The sequence below is a fragment of the Setaria viridis genome, chromosome 4 (assembly GCF_005286985.2).
Source record: "Setaria viridis chromosome 4, Setaria_viridis_v4.0, whole genome shotgun sequence".
Classification (NCBI taxonomy): Eukaryota; Viridiplantae; Streptophyta; class Magnoliopsida; order Poales; family Poaceae; genus Setaria; species Setaria viridis.
The window spans coordinates 36,150,740-36,162,451 of NC_048266.2; the positions used below are offsets into that span (position 1 = coordinate 36,150,740).

The window sequence follows — 11,712 nt, forward strand, 5'->3', positions numbered from 1 at the left end:
TTTAGCTTGGGCACACTTTGGTACCAAACCAAACATGCCCTATGTGACCTCTAGGGCCAATTCTCTACAAACAGTAGTCATAAATCCACACAATGGAACTGGTTACAACATGCCAAACCTTTGTACACCCACAAACAGGCCTGAAGTACTACACACACGCTCGCACATGGATAGGATTTCCACCTAAAACCAGTGCTTCGGATCCAGCCCATATATAGCAACACTGGCCCAGCGCGCCTCGGATGTTCGGCTACCGCCATATCATCCACTGATTTCAACTAGTGCTAACAAGACTGCTGACTAACAAGACTTAATCTAGCTACTCCATCCATTTCAAATTATAGACCGTTTTAGCTTATTTCTAAGTTCATAGATATTATTATGTACGCGGACACTCCAAACAGCCTATAATTTGAAACGGAGGGAGTACAAATTAGATGCACGCACGGCTTAGATTAATCCACTAAGAATTACTAACAAAGGATTATTGCTACAGGGCAGGCTGGCCGGGCCTACAGCATGGCCAGCTTCTTGACGTTGATGGGGTAGGCGTGCTCCGGCGAGCTGGAGCCGTAGCCCTTACGCGCGATCACGGCGTTGACGGCGTCCGTCGGGTGCAGCCCGTCGAAGAACACGTACTCCGTCCGGTCCCTGCAGACGGGCCCTTGCTTCTCGCACAGCACGCCCGACGAGCTCCTCGACATCTCGCAACAGGCCCTGCCCGTCTCCCTCACACCTGAGGATTTTCACCAAATAAATGTAAAACAAAATCATTTTTGCATCTATATATAACCGTTGCGTGTCTACTGTGTTTCGAAAACAAAAATTTCATACTGAAACCGGAAGAAAAACGAATCATGTGGCTTGTTTTGTACTACCTGTCCTAACGAGCTGCATTTATTAGAGAGAGATTTTAGGCATTGATAGATGACTCGTACCGTGTTTCGCAGGGTGGTCCAGCATGTCCTTGATGATCTTGTACGAGTCGACGTAGGCGAGCCTGGCGGCGGGCATGCGCGACCTCGCGCCGTCGACGAGCCGCCGGAGCTCCGAGTTGAAGAGCGCCACCGCGTTGTTCACCGGCTCGATGCAGGCGGCGCCGGTGATGTTGAGGAACGCGCGCACCACGGGGGTGCACCCGGTCGGCTGGATCGAGAAGATCACAAACTTCCTCGCGCCCAGAGCGTACAGCCTCTGCAACGGCCAAACGAAGCATGAAGCTTAACACTGCAAATATGTGAGGCCATGATATATATTGTAAAACAGAAAAACTATCCATATTTCACTGGTAATTTTAGTGCTTCATTATGTGATTTTTTCCCTATAAAAAGAAACAAATAGACATGGGTTTAAGGCACAATGGCCTGCTGGCCAGCGATTCATGTGAAATCCCTGGCCGACCACAGTGAGTGGTCACTGTTGCTCTTCCTGAGTGCTTTGCATATTCCATGCGACCATGCCTTTACTACTGTGCTTCCTGACTCATATCAGTGTATGTATGAATTAACTGACCATATGCACATGTTTTTAATAGCATACCAGTCTGTCATCCGCATATCAAGCAATGGACACCAATATGGTCCATCCATGGTGGCCAGGTTGATACCCCTTTATTTGCTTGCATTCCTATGGTCTTTATTTCCACATGTCCTAGGAACTGTGGTTCTCCAGTCAGTACAATTACTGAGCAAATTACTCTACTGCCTGGTCATCTGCGGCTTTAATATCTGTAACAACTATGGGTACACTGCACACAGGGGCAAAACTGGCTGTACTGCACAATGAGATCATCTGTAGCTCATAGTACTACCAACAATTTACCATGAGCTACAGCATGAGCATGAACAGCCGCATGAGAGGGTCTCTGCAGTTACAAGCAAGAGGCAGAGGTACCTGAAGATGGGCGGAGAGCTTGGTGATGATAGACCTTGTGAACTCCGGCAAGGGCGGCGCGCCGTCGTCGGAGCCATTCCTCCTGGGGTTGAAGTAGTTGAACAGGTAGTCGTTGCCACCTGTCCCAATGATGAAGAGGCACTTGGACAGGTAGCATCGCTGGAAGGGATCCTGGCCCTTGATCCTGTGGTCGGTGGCGGTCGCCGCTGCTCCGCGCAGATGGGCCCGCAGGTCAGGGAGGGTCACCGCCTCGAAGTTGCTGATCTGCCGCCGCAGGCTCACCACCTCGCCCTGAAACATCAATGGAAGCGCGCACGTTGCCATGTTTAATTAATCATTGCTGCTACGAGTATTAGTTAGAGATTAAGTAGTTAATGCAAGTCGTAGACTGACTCACGGTGAGCTGGCCGGTGTGGTCGAGGATGCCGGAGCCGCCGGAGGCGAAGTTGACGCCGCGCAGGGCGGCGCGGCCGCGGGTGCGCGGGTCGGCGAAGGGCGGGACGAGCCCCGGGAGGTGGAGGAGCTCACCAAGCGCGTCGATGACGTTCCGGCCGTTGGAGAACCGGCCGGAGGGGCCCAGCGGGAAGTCGACGCCGTAGGGGAGGTAGTCGGCGCGCACGCCGGAGCCGTTGAGGAAGTTGTTGTTGCCGTTGTCCACCAGCGAGCTCCCGAACACGAACATCCCCTTTACCTGCGGCCGCTGCCTCCCCGCCTTGCCGCCGGAGCTCCTCCCCGCCGCCGCTGCTGCAGCATCAGCAGCTCCGGCGCCGACATGGTGGCAGCTTGTTGCAGCGGCTTCACACTGTAAGCGGAGTGGCAGTAGAAGCGGAATGGATAAGGACACGATGGTCAAGAGGTAGACGAGCTGCTTCGCCATGGATGGACTATTGTACTGTATTTCGGTGAGCTTGCTAAGCTAGCTAGCAGCTCTAGCCTGAAGCTTGCCAAAAGCACTGCGTTCTGGCGCTGCTACTTATAGGCGATGGTGATGAGCTGATGATGATTCAAATTCAATGCTGGTAGGTTTGAGCAGTAGGTTAGAGAGAGAGGGAGAGGGAGAGAGAGAGACTGCATGCAGTTACTGCGCACGTACAGCGAAAATTTAAGCTGCTGCCGATGCGTTTGTACAGGTTTGGCGCGAACGAGGGAATGGGATCTGATGAGCTAGTGTCGCTGCATTACATTGGAATCCTGGGATTTACTGCGTCGATCTTTGCAGAGCCGGTACTGTGGTACCGAGCAGCTCCCTGACTGATCGGGCCGTTATTATTGCTGCAAGTGATAGCAGGCAGGTGACAGCTGAGTTGCTGGCATTCAATGAACACTTGACCGGGCGTTAATTTTGGAATAGAATCCCCCGTCTGTTCCCTGTGAGCCTGCAGTAGCTTAACTTCAGTAGGCCTCTTGCCTCTAGCAGTTGGACGGGGAATTCCTCAAAATTGACTCAACCGAGGTAAATCCTGCATCTTTTTATTAGACCATTCTCAATAGAAATTTCATTTTCATTAAATAAAGTGCTATGTCAGCATTTTTGATGATATGGCAAAGAGGTAATAAATAAAGAGGTGAAATGAGTTTCATGAGGATGAAACCAGATATACAAGGTAGCTTGTGTCTTGCATGTAGCCTAGGAAATAATAAAGAATGAAATAATGCATTGTATGAAGCTATTTCAACAATGAATTAAATGTTCTTTTGCTTACGTGGTAGTTTAGAAACATAAATTGAAATCATGAAAATGGCCTTACAAATAATACAAGTTTCCGATAACATCAGCATAGTCTATAATAGCAATTTAATTGGTACTAATATCTAAAAATACTCAATAAATCATGTTTAGATCCACCTAACTACACTTTATCTAGCTAATTACTAAAATTTTTTATTAGCTAGTTAAAAAGTAGCTAGCTTTTTTTTTAGGTGGAGTATTTGGGTTCAACAGCTAATTACTTGTTGTGACCCGCCAGATCTGGTCGTTGAGTTGGGTGGATTTGGGTGGCCGCCGCTGTATAGCTGCAGGCGCAGCAGGCGATGCAATACCAAGGGCAAAGCCAGCTGGAGAACACACGAGAACTAACCTTCCATCCAGGAGTTTTTATCCCGGTTAACTTTAAACTCGGGACTAACATATCTTTAGTCCCGGATAAAAAATGAGCCACCGACAGGAGGAGCTTTAATCCCTGTTGTAAAGATCAACCGGGACTAAAACCCCCTTTAATCTCGGTTGTAACGGCTAAAAAATATCGCACCGATGGTGGGAGCTTTTGTCCTGGATAGAAATTTCAACCCAAAATCCCACACCCCCCTAGTCCCTGTTGGTAAAGGGAGGGGCTTTAGTCCTGGCTGGAATTTCCAACCGGGACAAAAGCTCATCGCCTATAAGTTCACCAGACCGAGAGCTTTTCTTCCTCCCCGAGCCAGAGCCACTCCACCAGAGATCGAGAGCTTCCTCCTCCTCCTCTTCATGGCGAGCCAGCAACCTTAGGGAGAGGTGCTGCCTGATTTTTTTTCCTCATTTCCGTGGGGATTTCACTCATCCAAAGTATTGTAAAGGTTAGCTACTTCATCATTCCTTCATTTATTGTTATTATGCTTTGTTTTATGCTTTAGAGATAGAGAAAAATGAGTTTTTTAGAATGAGGGAGAATGGAGAGGATTTTTATTTATACATGTTTTTGAGCTAGAATTGGATGGATAGCTTGCTTGTTATATATGATTCGTATTAGTTTAAAGAACTTGATCAATATTAGGTATAGGGAAAAAATAGAGTAAATATGTTTTTAATATTTAGTCATCACAATAAAATGAAGGTAAATAAATTGTAGGTGTAAGAAATAGAATTCGGTTATTGCTACAATTTTTCATGTCACTGTAATTTAACAATAATTGTATTTCTTTGACCAATAATTTATTTATCTCATGTTTATTACAAGGACTAAATATTATAAACACACCTACTCTATTTTTTCCCTACCTAATATTGATCAAGTTCTTTATCTAATATGAAGTCTTATATTCATTTTCCACGTAATACGATGCAGATGGACCGGAAATGGATGTACTACCCTGCTCCTCCAATCCCAGAGAACAGTGTTTGCACATGGGATGAATATGCTTACACTATTCTATGTACATAACTCAACTTTCTACGAAGTCTATGGAGAGTCACCTCCGCTCCTCCAGTACCAGAAAATAATGGTACAACAGAAGAATTTCAAATCCACAAACTTGGGCTAAATTTGATAAAAAAAAAATCTTGAAATAGTATTCCAAATGTCTTTTGGAGCCTAATTCTCATAATAGAAGTATGCTGGCCAATATCCTCTTCAGGCAGAGATCTGTTCACTGACCTTTACCTAGCAGCTTTTTGTTGGTTTTGGCTTGCCACCATGGGCCATGTTCAGTGAACAGATCTTTTGCCTGGACAGGCTATTGTGTGTGTGCCACCATACTTCTATTATGAGAATGTGGCACTTGCTCTAAAAGACGTTTGGATAATTATTTCAAGATTCCTTTATGATATTCAGCCTGAGTATGTGGACTCGAAGGTCTTCTATTATACCATTATTTTCTGGTACTGGAGGAGAGGAGGTGACTCTCGATAGACTTCGTATAAGATTGAGTTATGTGTAGAGATGGCTTTGAGGGCGAACATTCTGCTATGTTGTACTATTATTTTAGGATAATTGACTACGTGAAGTCCACTATGAAGCATCTGTAATATTTAGTGTATATGTATCTTTATTGTCTTGTTCCAGCATTCTATCATTTTTCTTTTTGTCGACCTAGTGAATGTTATGAATGTTGATTAGTATAATTTTCATGTGAATTATTTTTATCTTTATGAATGTTGATTGGTGTAAATTACGAATACCGACCAAGTTCTTTATCTAATATGAAGACCTATGGCCATTTTTTACGTAATAATTTATTTATATAATATTTTTTACAAGGACTAAATATTATAAACATATTTACTCTATTTTCCTCCTACCTAATATTGATCAAGTTTTTTTATCTAATACAAAGACCTATGTCCATTTCTCATGTAATATGATGCAGATAGAATGATAATGGATGTTTAATGTGGACAGATGGACCAAGGAGTTTGTTGATGGCTTGCACGAAGTGGCCAAAGCCAACAAGCAAGAGAAGGGATTCATATGTCGTCCATACTTCCAATGCAGTAACAAGAAGGACTACTCTTCTTGGGGGACTATTCACAGCCAATTGTTTAGATACGATTTCATGCCTAACTATTTGGTTTGGACCAAGCACGGCGAAAGAGGGGTTATAATGGAAGACGACGAAAAAAATGAGGATGATAACAACATTCCGGACTGGGCTGCAGGCTAAGCTTTTGCAGATACTACAATGGGCGAGGCTGATGAAGATGAGTTTGCAGAAGACGGCCCTATTGATGATCTTGGTCAGGTGCTATGGGATGCCCAAAGAGATTGCAAAATAAAGAAGGAATCAGAAAAGTTGCAGCACATAATAGATGATCACAAAAAATTGTTGCACCCAGATTGCAAGTAGGGGCATAAAAAACTGGGTACCACACTGGAAATGCTACAATAGAAGGCAAAAAATGGTGTGTCCGATAAGGCATTTCAGAGGATATTGAAAATTGTACAAAACAATCTTTTCAAAAATAATGAATTGCCGTCCACAACATATGAAGCTAAACAGGTTGTTTTCCCTCTAGGATTGGAGGCTCAGAAGATACACGCATGCCCTAATGACGATATCCTCTATCGTGGTGATGATTACGAGAAATTGGATGCTTGTCCTGTGTGCAGAGTGTTGCGGTATAAGATCAGGCGAGATGATCCTGGTGATGTCGTGGGGCAGCCTCCCAAGAAAGTTCTTGTGAAGGTGATGTAGTATTTCCCTATAATACCATGTTTGAAGCGTTTGTTCATAAACAAGGCGAATGCTAAGTTGATGCGATGGCACAAAGAAGAACGTAAGCAAGATGAGATGCTGAGACACCTCGCGGATGGGGCCCAGTGGAGATCAATTGATAGAGCATTCCCGGACTTTGAAAGTGATGCAAAGAACATAAGGTTTGGTTTAAGTACTGGTGGATTCAATTCATTCGGTGATTTGAGTAGTGGTTATAGTACTTGGCCTGTGACCCTATGTATGATCAACCTTCCTCCTTGGCTATGCATTAAGTGGAAGTTCATTATGATGCCGATGCTTATCCAAGGTCCAAAACAATGTGGCAACGACATTGACGTATACCTAAGACCGTTGGTTGATGAACTTTTACTGCTCTTGAAGGAAGAAGCTGTACGTGTGTCGGATGAGGATAAACAAGAGAGCTTTGACCTACGAGAAGTGTTGTTCGTAACCATCAAGAATTGGCCTGCGCTGAGTAACCTTTTAGGACAGACAAATAAGGGATATCGGGCCTGCACCTACTATTTAGATGACACAGATAATATGTATTTGAAACACTGTAGGAAGGTCGTGTATATGGGCGATCGTTAATTTCTTCCTGCTAACCACCCGTTAAGAAAGAAAGGATGCATTTCAAAGGGGCGCCAGACCATCATAAAAAACCTGCACACCATAATGGAAAGCGTGTATTTGAGATGATAAAGGATGTAAGGGTAGTTTTTGAAAAGGGTCATGGTAGCGAACCTGTTCTGAACAACGATAATGGAAGTGCACCCATGTGGAAGAAGAAGTCTATATTTTGGGAGCTACCTTATTGGGAAATTCTAGAAGTCCGCAACGCAATAGACATGATGCACCTGATGAAAAATCTTTGAGTGAACGTGCTAGGCTTTGTGGGTTGTTATGGGAACTCAAAAAATACATTGAAAGCACGATAGGACCTAAAACGTATGAAGCAACGAGATGACCTACATCCGGAAAAGAGAGATAACAGACAACACTACTTACGTCCTGCCAGTTACACTCTCAGCAAGGAAGAAGCAACGAGATGACCTACATCCGGAAAAGAGAGATAACAGACAACACTACTTACGTCCTGCCAGTTACACTCTCAGCAAGGAAGAGAATGATAGCATGTTTGAATGCATGAATAGTATCAAGGTTCCGTCTAGGTACTCCTTGAATATAAAGGGAATAATAAATATGAAAGAAAAGAAGTTCATAGATCTAAAGGCCCATGACTACCACATGTTGATGATCCATTTGCTTCCGGTTGCATTGAGGGGTATTCTACCAGAGAATGTACGATTGGCTCTCATAAAGCTATGCGCGTTTCTCAATGCGATTTCGCAGAAGGCAATCAATCCAACCAGGCTACTAAAGCTATAGAACGATGTGGTTCAATGTCTTGTCAGCTTTGAGTTGGTATTTTCACCATTCTTCTTCAATATTAAGATGCACCTCCTGGTTCACCTAGTCAAAGAGATTACTATTCTCGGTCCAGTATTCCTGCACAATATGTGGCCTTTCGAGAGGTTTATGCCAGTCCTAAAAATTATGTTCTTAATCGTGCCCGTCCAGAAGGAAGCATCACCAAGGGATATGGAACAAAGGAGGCTATTGAGTTTTGTGTTGATTTTATTGACTCAATTAATTCGATTGAGATTCCAACATCACGCCACGAGGGGAGGCTACGGCGAATGGACACCCTTGGAAGGAAATCTAGTTTGAGCAATGATAGTGATTTGTTCCATAAAGCACACTTCACAGTTCTGCAACAATCATCATTTGTGGCTTTGTATATCGATGAACACAAGCAGATTCTATTTTCCCAATACCCGACGAAATCCAATGCATGGATTATATGTCATCACATGGATACTTTTCCCTCTTGATTGCGTGAACACCTTATGGGTAATTCCACGATTCATGAACAACTCGCTTGGTTAGCCAGGGGACTTTTTAGCACAATCGTGAAATTTCAAGGTTAGGAGATAAATGGTTATACATTTAACATGAGAGCCCAAGACAAAAAAAATACCAACCAAAATAGTGGTGTCCGTATAGATGCCATAGACAGCAATAGGAGCAAGGACTTGTGTTACAGTTTCGTAGAGGAGATTTGGGAACTTGAATACGGACCGCTGAACATTCCTCTGTTTCGTTGCCGGTGAAGCTAACTGGAGGTGGCGTAACGAAAGATTAGTATGGAACGACAATAGTGGACCTGACCAAGACTGGATACAATGATGAACCATTCATCCTTGCCATTGATGTGCATTAGGTTTTCTATGTGAAGGACATGTCTAGCAAACCTAAGAAAAATTCAGAAGATAAAGAAAAACCATGGGAGCCAAAGCGCCACATAGTTTTTCCATGTAAAAGAAAAATCGTGGGAGCCGAGGAAAAAACAGACCAGTCAGATAATTATGATCAGTTTGATGGCATGCCTCTATTCGCTGTCGAAGTTGACCCAAACATCATGCTACCCAAAGAAGAGACTCCGTACTTACGCCGCGATCAAGACTAAATAACTTTTGTCAAGAAAAAGTTTTTTAACATTACATTGTAATACACTAAATATGGTGCACCTTTATGTAATGCTCTATAGCTATCAGAACCTTTGAATTATATTGTAAGGCTCTATGGTGAACATTTATTCGATCAATATAAACAATGTTAACTTAACCACATACATCAATTGCATTTTTTACGCGTTGAAATTATTTAAGTGAAGAGTTTGTTGATGATAGTGATCCATTAAAATAATTATTTTAGAAACTTAATCGACTAGTATAGAATTAATGATTGATTCAAACTTCTTTTAAATATACTTGCTAATTTAATATATTTTTGCATGTTCAAAATATGTAAGTTTTTATTTTTTTCTTTAACAAAACCAGTGCAAAACAACTTAAAACATATATAAATTAAAATTACAAAACCAGTGGGAAATGAAAACCCCCTTTAGTCCCGGTTGCAATTTCCAACCGGGACTAAAGGGTGCTTTTTCATCTCCCGCGCGAAAAGCAACCTTTAGTCTCGGTTGGAAATTGCAACCGGGACTAAAGGGGGTGGGGCATTTAGTCCCGAGTTGAATTTGCAGCCAGGACTAAAGTCTCTTTAGTCCCGGTTGCAAAGTCAACCCGAGACCGGGGGGGGGGGGGGGGGGTTAAGACAACCGCCCCCTTCTCCCCTGCCTCGTCTCCCACACTCTGCAAGATCCGCGTTCCCGCTCTCGCTCATCTCTGCTCCCCGCATGCGCCTGGCTGTCATCCGCCCACCCCGTCCGCCGTTCGAGTGCTCCCCGCCGTCCGCCTGCCCCGGTCGCCGTCGTCCGCCCGTCCCGTCGCCCACCATCGTGTGCGCCCCGTCCGCCGTCGCCCAAGTCCTGGCTGCACCGTCCGAGCAGCCGCCATCGTCCGCCCTGTCCGCTTGCCCCGTCCAAGCGCCCCCTTTCCCCCTCCCCCTCCCGTCGAGCCGCTCGCCCCGACGGTACAGGCCGGCGCAACCCCCCTCCCCGCTGAACAAGGGCTCTTGCTGACACAAGCACCGGGGCTTGTTGACGCAAGCGCCTTTTTTTATTACTGTTTTCAATGTGTAATTACTATTTATAATGTGTAATTTGTATAAATTACATTTAATCCTTAGAAAATTAGTATGAACTAGTTTAAATACTTAGAAAAATCATACAAATTGGTTTAAATACTTAGAGAAATTAGTACAAATTAGTTTAAATACTTTGATGTTCAATGATTTATTGTTGATAACTTGTGTTTTGAGGACCCTATTAATAAAAGACGCAATATCTCATATCTTTTGTGAATTTTTTATAAATGAGGAATACTTAGAGTAGTTCCAACATTATATTTTTTAGGGTGCTCTAAGAAAAAGAGAGAAAGGTTATTGGCATTGTTTTCAACAAAGTTTCATCATTTGCTAAAAAATATTCCAGCCTAGAAAATAGGTTATCATTGCCAAATTTTCGAAAGGCATTATTGATATAGGTGCATAGATTAACTTATCTTTTTGTAATATTTATCTCATTCAATGCTAATACTTGAGTTCAATTCGAAGACATGTTGGTGCTTTCATAATTTTTCAACATTACTTTTAGGTTATCTTACTCATGCCATGAAATACATGGAATTTAAATACCATATTAGTTTGTGTACCATTTTAGATTTATGCACTACTTCATTCAACCACTAGAATGGTGAAGTTTTGGTTTCATGAAATCAACAAAATCAAACTTTGATGCTGAATGATTCATTGATGCTGCATCAAAGTCTATGATATAATTTTTAATTTAATGTACTATGATTAAATGTGTGTTTAAATTAGTTGAGATGGAAGACGAAGAGAATGCAACGTATATAATGGAGCAGATTATTGATGGAGGTAGTGACTCCAACGTTCCAATAACCTACAATGAGGATGAGGGTAGCTAGGTGGACATGTTCCTCAACATGTTCGGTGATGGCAACGATGAGCCCGAGTACCGTGTTGATGACAATGTGAAAGCATCTAGGCCCCTAACTTGATTTTGATAATTAATGACGATCTTTGTGGACTAACAATTTCATTGAGAATATGAATATAGGTTAGTCCCGAAATTGAATTGAGCTTCAAAAGATGCTATGGTGATAGCTTGGATGGGTTGTACCTTGGAAAGCTCAAGGCAAAGGTATATGGTAGAGTTTTCTATTTTTACCGGTCAAGAGGTGCTTAGCGGATGTAAATTGACCGGATTAATAGGCTAGATAGCCGTACTATCAAGAGGGGTCAATTTCATTTGCTTGACGGTTTAATAGTGCCACTTTGCTCAAACTATTGCATTGCATGGATATGGACTGACATAGTTTGAGAAAGTGAAAAAGATGAGAAGAAAAAGATGTAGAAGAGTGCTGA

At 43.1% G+C, this 11,712-nt stretch overlaps 1 protein-coding gene across 1 annotated transcript; it reads right to left on the minus strand.

Annotated features, from left to right (window-relative positions):
- On the minus strand, positions 1-2,848 carry LOC117851399 (GDSL esterase/lipase At1g29670). The gene is made up of 4 exons (XM_034733209.2): positions 2,291-2,848; positions 1,894-2,184; positions 939-1,194; positions 1-736 (listed from the first exon to the last, which is right to left on the minus strand). The coding sequence occupies exons 1-4, from the start codon at positions 2,768-2,770 to the stop codon at positions 513-515; spliced, it is 1,251 nt and encodes a 416-aa protein (XP_034589100.1). The 5' UTR covers positions 2,771-2,848; the 3' UTR covers positions 1-512.
- Between the last annotated feature and the right edge of the window lie 8,864 nt (positions 2,849-11,712).